At 42.5% G+C, this 12,833-nt stretch overlaps 1 protein-coding gene across 1 annotated transcript; it reads right to left on the bottom strand.

Annotated features, from left to right (window-relative positions):
* Positions 1–364: 364 nt before the first annotated feature.
* On the bottom strand, positions 365–11,816 carry whamm (WASP homolog associated with actin, golgi membranes and microtubules). Its single transcript, XM_010731858.3, has 11 exons — positions 11,101–11,816; positions 10,337–10,510; positions 10,081–10,231; positions 9,395–9,564; positions 7,904–8,111; positions 6,080–6,264; positions 5,413–5,499; positions 5,170–5,265; positions 3,119–3,539; positions 2,519–2,661; positions 365–1,630 (listed from the first exon to the last, which is right to left on the bottom strand). Exons 1-11 carry the CDS (start codon positions 11,677–11,679, stop codon positions 1,475–1,477), a joined length of 2,370 nt encoding a protein of 789 aa, XP_010730160.3. The 5' UTR covers positions 11,680–11,816; the 3' UTR covers positions 365–1,474.
* Between the last annotated feature and the right edge of the window lie 1,017 nt (positions 11,817–12,833).

Consider the following 12,833-nt stretch of genomic DNA (forward strand, 5'->3'; position numbering starts at 1 on the left):
GCCGAGCGGTGGATGGAGGGTGGCCGCTGCAGACGAGATGATGCTCAAGAGCAGCCGTAACTATCCTCTGCTAAGTACGCAGAGCTGAGCAAACCCAATAACAACTGGCTGGGGATGTCTGAGCTGTCACTGCAGGAGAGAGATGTGTGAGAGCGACGGCTGCCAGCATGGATATTACAATATGACTCATCATCATGTGGGCTACAGATCCGCCGAAGCACACTCACCGGGGTTCACCGGCACAGGCTGATAAGACACCTCTGATGTGACTCATTTGAAGAGCAGGAGTTTGCAGCTAACCGATGGGAGATCAGGGAGCACCACAGAGAAACTAAGCTCTCACAAACAATGCGAACAATTCATGTTTATGATCTAACGTGTCTCCTTTTATTCATAAAACACAGCAGTACAAGTGTGTTTAAACCTCAGCCATCATCAGCCCGTCTGTAACACACTGAGATATCTTTAAACTCTTCCGCAAACCGTTTGCGAACGCCGTTTGCCATACAGTGATGTTTTGTTTGTACATAATACATGACAGCCTTTTATTGGAGGTTCAGGTAAGTCGCTTTGTGTCACAGATTCAAAAGGCCATAAGTGCAGTCAGAAAGCTTCTCTGAGGATTCAACCATGATTATAGACAAAGCTGCGCACGGTAATGAGCAATGTTATAATTAAAAAAGGGAGTTGGTTATTAGAACAAATGAATCTCACATTTGTCACTTCATTCGTCATGGCATCATAGAGGAAGAAAGAACAGATCATGTATAAATTGCACCCGAATTAAAACACATTTGTGACACAAACAGAAAAAAAAACAGACAGTAAAAGTGCTTCAAACAGCCTGTAACACAAACAATGACGCAGACTTTAGACATGTAGGCTGTAAATAATTAACACTTCTTCAACTCAGGACATGACTCTTCCTTTGTTAAGTGACAAAAACTACAAAACACAGTTTGCTTTAGCCCTTGTCGGGGTAAAAAAAAAAAAGAATTACTGATTTAAATTTACATTCAAAATAAAACAAGTCAGCCGAGCTTACACTCAAAGTCGGAAGATTAGTTTGTGGTGTAGTGTAGTCATGTCAGCCTGCAGCACAAGTGTCCCCATTCAATCATTTACACGCATACTACAGTACTACTGCTCGGTTTTTCCTCTTACTGAGCACTGAGCGCAATGTCTGCTACACTCAGTTTGGGATTTCTGCAAACAAACCGCTCTGGAGCGTTGGGATCTGAGCAGTTTTGGATGTATCTCAGAGCTATTTTGTAAAGACAAAAAAAGATTTACTGTTCGACGACTTCATCGCACTGCAAGTGTTCATTTCAAGTCCCGTTCTTGTCGAATGGCTTTGCGGTGAAAATTTGGCAGCAACATAAACTGTAGCTCAGAAAAATGAAGAAGTTTAATGGAAGAGATCAGCTTCATCGGTATGTATGTATGTATGTATGTGTGTATGTATGGCGTGTTCTCAGCTGTCCCAGTCTGTGCTCTGTGTCTCGTCGTCTCCTCGCTCGTCTTCGTCAGAATCGGCCGACACCTTCTTCATCCTCATCATGGCAGCTTTGATGCTGCGCTCCAGCTCGTTGTCTCCACTGTTCGGGACTTCTGCGCGTGCGGGAACCACCTACAGCACGACGAGAGAAAACACGTTATTACATCCTGCTGATAAAAAATGTCTTTGATGGAATAATCAATACGCTTTTTTTTCATGTCATCTAAATGGATCACAGGTCAAAATATCTGCTGAAGTGGCAACCCCCATGTTCAAATGTCCAACTTCACAGCAGAAATGTTCACAGCCTGGTACAAAAGAGAGTTTTGGTCTCTATGATTAATTTCCCCACTCATGACAACTGTACTGAGTCAGAATTTTTCTGACTCACCTGTTCACTTCATTAATTATGCATAATGAAAAGCGTGGCCACTTTGATTGACAGGCGGGTGCAGTTACAGATGGCTTGTTTGAGCACAGGACTCGCCTCAGGATCCATCAATGATCCACATCTTTGCTGATTTTTAGATTAGATAGGAGGCGGAAGAAAAAATATGTAATATAATATATAATAAATAATATATAATCATCTGTCAAAAAATTCCATGATGAGACCAAAACATACAATGTGCTAAACTGTCTCTTAATACTAAATAATCCGACTTCTTAGCGTCTATGTGGCTCCAAGCCCGAAGTCTGCTGGTTCCAACAGAAGATGAGAGTCTTCAACACTAGTGGTCAGTACAGTTTACACAAATTTGGTGCATTAGTGATTGTTTACAGGAGCAGGATGTCGTATGAGGGACTGGCCCGAAATGAATGAATAAAAAGAAAATGAAAAATCAACTTGTCAGTGCTCTCAGGTGGACAAACTATGTAATGGTGACACTGTTTCTAAATGATCCAGTTTGGCATTTCTGCATTGTCATTTCTTGTTTTTTCGTCGGTGGATATAATACCCATGCAACAATCGGTGAATACACTTGTCCAGGCTTGTTCTCTATTCTTATAACATTTCACCTTCTTGAGGGTGACTCCCTGTCGGATGGCAGACATCAGATTGCTCCTCGGGTCCATTTTCGGGGACGCTGTGCTGGGAGAGGGGGCCTTTCGAAGCCGAATCTGTCCACGCTGCAATGAGGCCAACACTTCATCCATCGTTCCTTCATTAATACAACAATAAAAAGGAAGAAAGACACTTTTACAATGATGGAAGAATGCTTTGATGTCATTTTGCAGCTTTGGTTTGGAGACGCTTTTTCTTCTTTAATGACCTCCATTTCACAAAAGCTCCAGAAAAAATGAAGCCGTGTCAGACGTTACTGTCTCTGTGGAGCTGAGAGTGTGCATCAGCAGGACCACAACTGAGGTAAAATGCCTCCTCTGGCCTCATGGGGGAAGTTGGGAATTTAGGACAGAACACCATGTACAGACACACACAAAACACACACACACACACTTTCTCTGGAACAAACAAACATGACCTTCCCTGCAATTCACACATCGAACTCTCATCTGTATTGCAATTTTCCAATCAATGGAGATTAAATTCCAACATTCTGACGTCCGTTTATTACAGACACGTAAAAAAAAAAGATACTGCATGTGTTCCACTCTCACCGATATTTTGTTTGAGCGTGTTCTTTGCGGGGAAAGGAGGGTCCTCCTTTTCGCTGAGAGGCATTGGTGTGTCCTCAGGGGAAGGTGAAGCTTGGACAGGTGGTGGAGGCATGGCAGGGGGCAGTGGTGGGGGGAGGGGTGGAGGTGGTGGAGGAGGAGGAGGAGGAGGAGGTGCAGTGGGGCAGGTTATTGTTGTTCTCGGAGGTGGCGGTGCGGAGTAGATTTGGACAGGGATGTCTTTAGGCTGCTGCTTCTTGGGTGTTTTATTGCGTCTGGGTGCAGGTGGACGGATGGACGAGGGCCCTTCAGAGGCTGTAGCGGGGCCGAGGCTGATGATGGACAGCGGCTGGGAGGGACACTGAGCTTCTGAAAGAGACATCCTGGACTGAGGAGTCTTCAGGATGTACAGGCCCTGCCGCTTCTGAAAAAAGACGGCAGACGAGGGAGAGAGAGAGGAAAATGCGTTTAGAAATAAGGACATTATCTTATCTAATGTTCGGAGAGAGATGGCAGAGACACAAGACGACGCCCACACACACACACAAGTGAAAATAAATCCTCCTAATCTGCACGAGTTGGACAATCTTTTAAAACTCTAAAGAGGACAGAAGGAATCCATCTAATTGATTGGTGGTCTCACGACAGGGGCCGCTCTGTATCTGCTCTGCAGTAGCTGTTTATTTGTAAAATCATTTCTAGCTGAGGCTAGAATGGGAATGTTATTGGTTTTATGGGTAGTTAACTGGCAAACCAGTACTGGACAAATTGAAATTTTGTCACCATGAGGGGGGGGCAGTGAACGTCTGCAAAAAATTTCATGGCAACCCACCAATTATTTTGGAGATATTTTAGTTGAGACCAAAGCGGTGGATTCATTGGCCGAATGACAGACCGACATAGCCGTCCTTTGAAGCTCACCACTCATGGCCAACAGTTTTAGAAGGACAAATGATATATTAAACCTAACCACCAATCATGTGTAAATGTAGGTATGACTTTATTTATATATTTATAAAATAAGCATGGAGTATCTGATTACGGAAAACTGACCAGTAAGACTAAGGTTGTTGGTCGATTTTGTGAATTCAAAAGACTTCCGATATTACCGTGAGTTCATCCCTTCTTTTACTCTTCTTAGTTCAGTCAGTAAGAATTATTTTAATTGTATATTATTTTCTGTGGTGCAACACCTTTTTCCAATGATGAATAAATCTCCCGACACAGAAAACACTTTTGTTATAATCAGGCCAAATTAAAATGTATGAACAGCTGCTGCGACCAGCTCCTGGAGCTCTCGATCGTATCACGTGATTTTCCTTGGCAGCTGTTTTTTTTTTTTTTTGTGGGGTCGTGTATGGACATTCATTCTCAACTTTTAGGACGACGTTAATGAGAAACCGTCGAAGTGCTCAGAGAAATGAAAATCTGAACAACCGGGCACCTCAACCTCTGCTGGGAAAGATCATGTGACGTGATGGAAAGCGATGAGCTCTTTCCGAAAAATTCAAAGATTTTCTACAAACCGGAACTGATGAAGCCGAGGGTCAAAATAAACTTAAGTGCACTTAAGGTGATTTAGAGACATTGCAAAGCCTTTTCAGCTTCAGTCTCCACTGTTTACAACATGTGAGTTGGCAGAGAAGCAGATTTGAATGGAGCAGATGGAAACGTGGAGTCTGTTAACAACAACAAATGTTTTGTTCAACTGTAAAGTATCGTGCCACCAGAACATCTTTCTCACAAGTGTTTAACATCTCGAGTTGAGGGAGCAAAAAAAAAAGTTAGGGTTACGTTCCCGAACAAAAGTCTCTCTTTGTGTTTTATCTCGCTTTCCTCTCATCCAAAGCTCTACTCCGTGCCCCAGTGAAAACTTGCATAACTACAGCACTCGGTCATCAGAACTCATCCCCTCTGACGTGGTGACTGAGCGGGGTAATAACCGAATTTTAATTTCGAGGTGAACTACTGAATGAAGCAGGAGCGTCTGGAGTTTTATTAACAGACGAGAGGCTGCAGGGGGAGGTGAAGCGGAGACAATGAGAGCGCCTGACCTCTCTGAAGGATCGTAATCTGCTCAGAGTCTTCTCTCGCTCCGTGTCCACCCACTCTTTCCTCTTCTGCTCCTCCTCTTTCCTCTTCTCTCGTTTCTGCAGACGACAACAGAGGGAGACAGTGAGAGGTATTAGAGACACAGAGAGAGAGAGAGAGAGAGAGAGAGGGAGACAGAGAGACAGAGAGAGAGAGAGAGACACAGGAGCATCTCTGTGGGTTGTCCGGTTGCCATGGTGACGTACCAGGTGGATCTGATGATGCTGGTTGAAGAGTATGGAGCTCTGCTTAGCTGGCAGCTGCTTCTGCTCGTGGGCCTCCATGCACTGATCCTAAAAACACACACGCAAACATTAATTCATATTTGTATACTCAAAAAAAAAAAAAACACAATTCCAGTTTGACGCGCACACACACAGTCAGAAATGAGTCGGTGTTTTGGCCAAATCCGTCCTTCAAAAGTTCAGCAAATGCCAGGGAAAGTCAGAACGAGGGGCCAAATAACACCTCAGCTAATTACTGCATTCACTGCATTAAATATTGACGCATGTGATTATTGTTCTCTGTAGATAATTCGGTGGAGCCTCTAGCTAGAGGACTCGCTTTGTTCTGAGCAATGAAATGATTTTTAATCACACAAATGAGCATTCAGCCAGCAAAAGGAGCCAACTGCACCAACTGTGATTAAATTACTCTGCAAGCTAAAAATAAAACAATATGGTGAGAACTATTTAAAAAACTCGGCACTTGCGGACGTGAAGGGGATAGAGAGTGAGGAACAATCATTAATATTTCCAGGCTGCTATATACGCTCACCCACGAAAAAGGCGCAACAAGACACTAAAGATCATTTTTGAAGGGGCGGAGAACGTCTTCCGAAAATAAATTAACGCTGATGGTACTCGCCCACACCTTTTTGTTGCGGAGATAAGCTCGCCGGGCACAGATGTTGCCTCTCTTGGTCTCCAAGGTCTGTAGGCGTCTTTTGAGCTGACTGACAGCCGGAGAGTCGGCTTGGTGAATACCTGTGTGGACCATGCTCTGCAGCTCCTCCGGATCCTCGCAAACATCGTAGTACACCACCTCCTCCTTCAGTTCTAAAACACAAATACAGTTCAATCATTGAAGCTCCCTGTTACCGGAGCAAAAAAGGTAGAAATTCTTATCGCATGACAGATGACACTTTGAAAATGAACCACAGTGTCTCAAAGATGTAAGATATAAACTTTGTACACCCGCGTCAGACAAACAAGTGAAGGAGAGCAGGGGGTGTTTGAGGTCAACCATAGATGTTATGCAGGTTGAATCATCCATGCACTGATTATTTTCTGTTTTGGACATGATGTCAACAGGAAAACTACTTTTCTTTATCAGGTCACTACTGTAGATATAAGGGGTTAAGAGGAGCCTGATTAACGCAGGTCTCCATGAAAAAAAATATTCCCGGGCCACTCGGTTGGGTTTTTGCATGACAATGACCACAGTCTTGGAAAATATTGTTTTGCAGCAGAAGGAACTATGCCTACATGCATACACAAAACCAGGTGATCAGCATATTGTGTCAGCTATGAGTGAGAAAGAGTGTGACAACGAGAAAAATGGGCATTAGAAAAGTCCTCGCCCACTGATGAGCATTTTAATAACATTATAAGTTTGGTTATAAATTCAGCCGCCTCCTTTGTTTTGCAACATATTTTTCTCCGTCCTCCCACTTTCATTACTGAGCGACAACGGGTGGAGGCTTTTTAGCCGGAGAAATAAACTCGCAAGCAAGCCAACGTAAGAATATACGCAGCCAGAGACACCACAGACTCAGACAGGTAGACACACAGCATGTACAGACACAGCGCTTGGAAGCAAACATCGCATGTCTCAGGAGGAGCAATTAGGGAAATATTTACATGAACAAAATATCTCCCCGAAGTAAACTCAGCACACAAGACATGGAGTGACCAGAAAAACAGATTATAAGGTAATCCAATACAGCAGTCAGCAAGGCTGTTGATTCAGCTGTATGTTAAGTGAAGTATAGTGTTATATTCATATCATTATAGTTATATTTAAGGAGTGGCTAGTATTTCTGCTTAAATGGAGATATATTTTGCAACGTACAGCTTAAAAATCACAAAAAGTCAACAACACATGAAAGCATTTTTAAAAAGGGCCAGTTCACAAAATTAAAACTGAAAAACTATAAAGTGGAAAATAGACTAACTAATGTTTTTTTTTCAACCTTTGTGCCGTGAGCCAGAGATACAGCGTGAGGTGAAAGGAACAGGTAAATAATGAGAAATCGTCATCCTACATTGGTCCGCTCATTTGGTCCAACCAAAAGTCTGTGAAACACAGCTCATGGAAGCAATTAAGGAACTTTAAAACCCTTAGTGCCTGATTGCCAAATCTTGAATCTAACACTTTCCCGAGATATCATTATCTCTGATGTCCACGGTGAATAAACGGCCTTGAAACTGCTGTTCTTGTAACTAGAACTCGACTGAGAATTTTTAACGTTTCTTTAGTACCAAAGTAATCTAGTGATAGTTGTCTAGGTACACTGCAAATAGGAACTTCTAATAGCTGATACAACATACTTCTAATGGTGCCAAAATGTGAACAAATGCATGTGGGAGATGTTTTATACATCTTTAAATCAATGCGTGTTTTACAGGTGGGCTGTACAAGGACATCACTGTCATTTCATTTTTTCCACAGTGCTACCTGTCGCATATAATCTACCTTTAATCTGTCGTCGCACTGTGTCTATCTGAGCCATCAGCAGCTGCTCCTCGTTCTTCAGGATCTCGAACTTGCTGTCGTACAGTTCTAGTTGGGTTTCGTAGAACTGCATCTCCAGCTGATCCACTGTGTCCTGCTGCTGGACGTCCTCGGACACGGACCTCGAATCGGTCCTCTGGCTCTTGACTTTGCCGGACAGGTTGCCCAACTGTGCCACAACAACAACAAAAAAAAGACAAATATAAAGGGATCATACTTACAGCATACCGTATATTTTGACTGATTCAGCTGCTGCTTTCCTTTTATTTAGGTATGCAATTAACCTCAACTCACAGAGACTGAAAACTCTGAGCACGGATCTCTCACTGAGAGTTGGTGCGGCAGCTGCGAGCAAAAACTATTTTATTTTTAAAAAACTCATCTCGCTGTGTTCAAAGACACCTTGAATGAACTAAATGTAAGAGTCGGCTGTCAAACTGAAAGATAGTTACTCAAGTTTTAATCTCTGCACGTTGATTTTTCACACTGTGATGAAATGAGCTGAAACCGAGAGATACCTGCGAGGTAAGACAGCAATGTTAAGTATGCGTGATATGTAGCCTATGAGCTGACGCGCTGTACAGTATGTCCTTAAACACTTTTACACAACTGTGACACCAGAGCTGTAAGGAGTGAACTGATTTTATATGCAGCTCGTTCCGAAAACACGCACGTTAAATGGAAAAAGGCATCGTGCTGTGACATCTGCAGGCTGCCTCCAAAGAGCCACAGAGTTATGTTGCCACCAGTGAAAGATTTTGCGTAGGTGTAGCTTACTGATCTCATTATAAACACTCTTACTTACACACACACACACACATACACACACACAGCCGTCTCTGTAAAGGCTCATGTTGTTTTCACAGTGGTAGCTACCGGCAGCATCGTGATACCTGATTTTTTTTTATAGAGCGTAATCGGATGAATAATACAGCAACATGAAGGTGAAGGTGCTGAAGGTGTTCTCTTCCAAAAAGCTCAAATGCACAGCACGACACCCTACAGCAGCAAGTCACTGCAGCCTGGCCCCCCCCCCCCAAAAAAATAAAATATGCATATCGACGGGACGTTTTGACTATGTATAAACACACCTACTCGCTTATTCATGCATGCAGGTTTTTGGGAGTGTATCAAGGGAATTCTCTGCGTTTTAGAGAGGCTTTATAAATAGATCAAAGGGCTATAGCAGCCAGAGTTTCACATCAGACTGGAATACCAAGTGAAAGATAAAATAGAGCAAGGAGGCACCGTGTCACATCTCTACAGGCTTACAACCACTACAAAGGCAGCGTTGGCCTTTGACGCCGGAAAATGAATCTGAATGGCAACTAAAGCCTCGCAACCGTGTCAGAGTCTGTTACAGCGCTATGGAATGTGCTGACTAATTGCAGAGCCACTGGAAATGCTGTGGTTTATGTTAATCTTAAAAATGTGAGACACACACACACACACCCTTTGTCTGATGCCATTTTTCTTGCGGTTCAGGCACATCTCGGTAGCTCTCATGTGCTGCAGGGTTTCTTTGGCCAACAGGAAGCGTAGTTTCTCCAGTCTGGGAGCTGCAGACGCCCAGGCAGCCGCTCCAAAGCGACACTTATCCTCCTCCATCTGCTTTAACATACCTGAATATGAAATCAAGGGTCCGTTATGTCCACATCACACAAAGCACATGCATGTATTAATATGGGTACAAAAGACAAAAACTATATGCAATCAATTTGAGGTCAAAGAATGTCGCAGACATGTGTTTTCCTTTAAATAAATTGTGGAGTGAATGTATCCATATAAAAATGTTTCTGTAAGTCGTCTTCCCTCAAATCAAGGTGGCATCTACAAAATACCTGTGTGAAAGATGTTTTAAATGAAGACAGGAGAGCGATATCCTTGCTGACTGCCTGATTTTCCTCCGACCAACAACACTTTAAACTGCCTCATGCCACGGCGTGATTATGTTTTTCTCTCTATAATTACTTGAAGTGGTTGAAGCGGGCTCATGGCAGATTACAAGTGTCATAAATATGTTGTTTGTCTCACTCTACTATGTTTCATTTTCTGTGCTGCCGGGGAATGACACATTAAAAAGTCATTCATTAATTCATTCAGACACAAATAAGAGAAATAAACACAGCGATGCATACCAGCCAGAGCCTTTGAAGTCTGTGCAAAGTAGGTGACAGTGATGTCCTGAATCGAGGCGACTGCGTCCTCCGCTTTCATTCTCCACTCCTCCGCCTCCTTCTCCAAAGCTTCAATTCTCTTAGGACCCAAGTCTTCAAACTCCAAAGACTTCTGCAGAGGACCACGGCAAGCAAAACAGTGGACAGCTTTATTACGGACACCACATCCACCCTCAAAAATATCAGCAACAGCTGCTAAACATATGTCTTTATTTACCAGGATCTCCATCTTGTAGAGGCAGGCCAGCTCTCTCATGTCCCTGAAAGGCTGGAGCAGATACTGGAAGAAGGTGGTGGCCACGGTGACGAGGTCCTGGTAGGACTCATCTTCGTCCTCGTAGATGCTGAGGAGTGCAACCATTCGATCTGCACCGCCATGACTCTGCAGCAGCTGTAAATACGGAGGACGTAAAACACTGAGTCAACAGCATTACTGTTCATATCTCATATCGGATTTGGAAAAAACACAGAAATCTGTTTGTGCACACAACGTGATGGACAGACGATCAATGACTGAAATGCTGTTAGTTATACGGGGGAAATGGAAAAAAAACCTTTTTCTACGTGACGTGATGTGACGCACAAACTTTTCAGGGGGACAATATGACACGATATTAAATCTGGCGACCAGAAGATCTTTAATAATGCTGCATATTTATGGCATTTGTCTCTGGGCTTTAAAATCTCTCACCATGTTATCTTATTCACTTGTGTGAAAAGTAAACGCAGGGCTCTGTGTTTCAAATCACTTTATGTTAAAGGGCAGCAACAGATCAGCGCTGGTGGTGTTGCAACAGAGTCAAAGTCACAGTTTTGCTGTGTCACTGTAGGCCTGGAAGACTTGTAAACACTGTGTGGTGCTAATCCTGCAGGATGACACTGAAATAAACATTTAAGCACTTTCTAGGCTCCTCGTGTGAGGGTTAGTCGTGGTGAACACAGGTATAAATACTGAAAGACTCATCTGATCCCCCTTCTCACCTGTCTCAGGTGACCTTTGGCCCTTGACATCTCCTCCTGCATGGTCTTCCTCTTGAACTCCTGCAGGTTTTCAAAGTACTCCTCGACGTCCCGCTCATCCTGCGTGAACAGCGTGTCCAGGACGATCTTTCTCCCGCAGATGTCGATGGCCGTGCTGAAATATTTCTCCAGTTTCCTGCACGGCGTGTCGAAGTCCCTCTCATCGTCGTCTTCCTGTCCCGATCTGCGATTCAGGAAGAGCAAGTCCCAAATGTTGCCGTCTTCAAACTCGGATAAATCCGGGAAACACGCCACCAGGATGTCCGCCACGCATGTGAACTGCTGGTGGATGTGTTTCAGGTCGTTAACGGAGAAAAGTCCAGCCCAGCTCATCTGCGGGTCGCCGCTAACGGCCACCGCAGCTTTGCGTGTCTGCCGCTGTAACGTCCGGTTGTGGCAGGTGACAGCGAACTTACACTCGATGACGTTCCACTGGACGATGAAACCCAGCTTGAACGACTCGGTCTCTTCAAATATGTTGCTCTTCACCGCCACCCATCCGTCCAGACTGTCCAGCCGCTCACACTCGACGTTATTCATCTTTTAAACACGCTGATGTTTCTCCTCGGCCTCCGACGAGCTGGCTCTGTTTACAACGTACGCCATTTGCGTGACGTAGCGGCGCCTTCACGGACCTCCAGAAACGTTCGGACGTTTAACCGAAACTTAACGGTTTTCCGTTAAAGTCATAAAAGACGTTTAATTTAATTATAATAAATGATGACACGCGTGATTAAAGCGTCAACCCCGTAGTTGTGTGCAAATTATCTAGAGTAAAATATCAAATATAACAGCACTTGTGCCAGTCAAGTCAACTTTATTGTCAATGCAATGTTTTTTTCTATTTTATTTCATTTATACCTTATTATTTGTATCATGGTCACTTACTTTTGTAATATTATTTATATTATGGTCACTACTCTTGCAATAATATTTATTATTTGTATCATGGTCACTTACTTTTCTAATATTATTTATATTATGGTCACTACTCTTGCAATAATATTTATTATTTGTATCATGGTCACTTACTTTTGTAATATTATTTATATTATGGTCACTACTCTTGCAATAATATTTATTATTTGTATCATGGTCACTTACTTTTGTAATATTATTTATATTATGGTCACTACTCTTGCAATAATATTTATTATTTGTATCATGGTCACTTACTTTTGTAATATTATTTATATTATGGTCACTACTCTTGCAATAATATTTATTATTTGTATCATGGTCACTTACTTTTGTAATATTATTTATATTATGGTCACTACTCTTGCAATAATATTTATTATTTGTATCATGGTCACTTTCTTTGCAATATTTCTTACACTATGGTCACTTTACATTACAATACTCTTTTTATATATCATGCCACTTTTATCCTCAGTACTTGTCTGTTTTGAAGGTTGATTGTTTTTTGTGTTTATTGTGTAGGTTATAGATATGTCTGTCTGTTTATTGTGTTTTTTTTTGCCTTTTCTACTTTTTTCTAACTCTGTAGTGTATGCTACACTTTCCTCTGCTGCATTTCCCCGTGGTGGGATGAATAAGGTATATTTAATCTAATCTAATCTAATCTAATGCTGCTATATGTACAGGACATACAGAGTATTTAAATTTCGTTTCCCTCTTATCCCAAACAGCATAAACATGAAATATAAAATATAAGTAAAAGAGATTAATTC

The sequence above is a fragment of the Larimichthys crocea genome, chromosome VIII (assembly GCF_000972845.2).
Source record: "Larimichthys crocea isolate SSNF chromosome VIII, L_crocea_2.0, whole genome shotgun sequence".
NCBI lineage: Eukaryota > Metazoa > Chordata > Actinopteri > Sciaenidae > Larimichthys > Larimichthys crocea.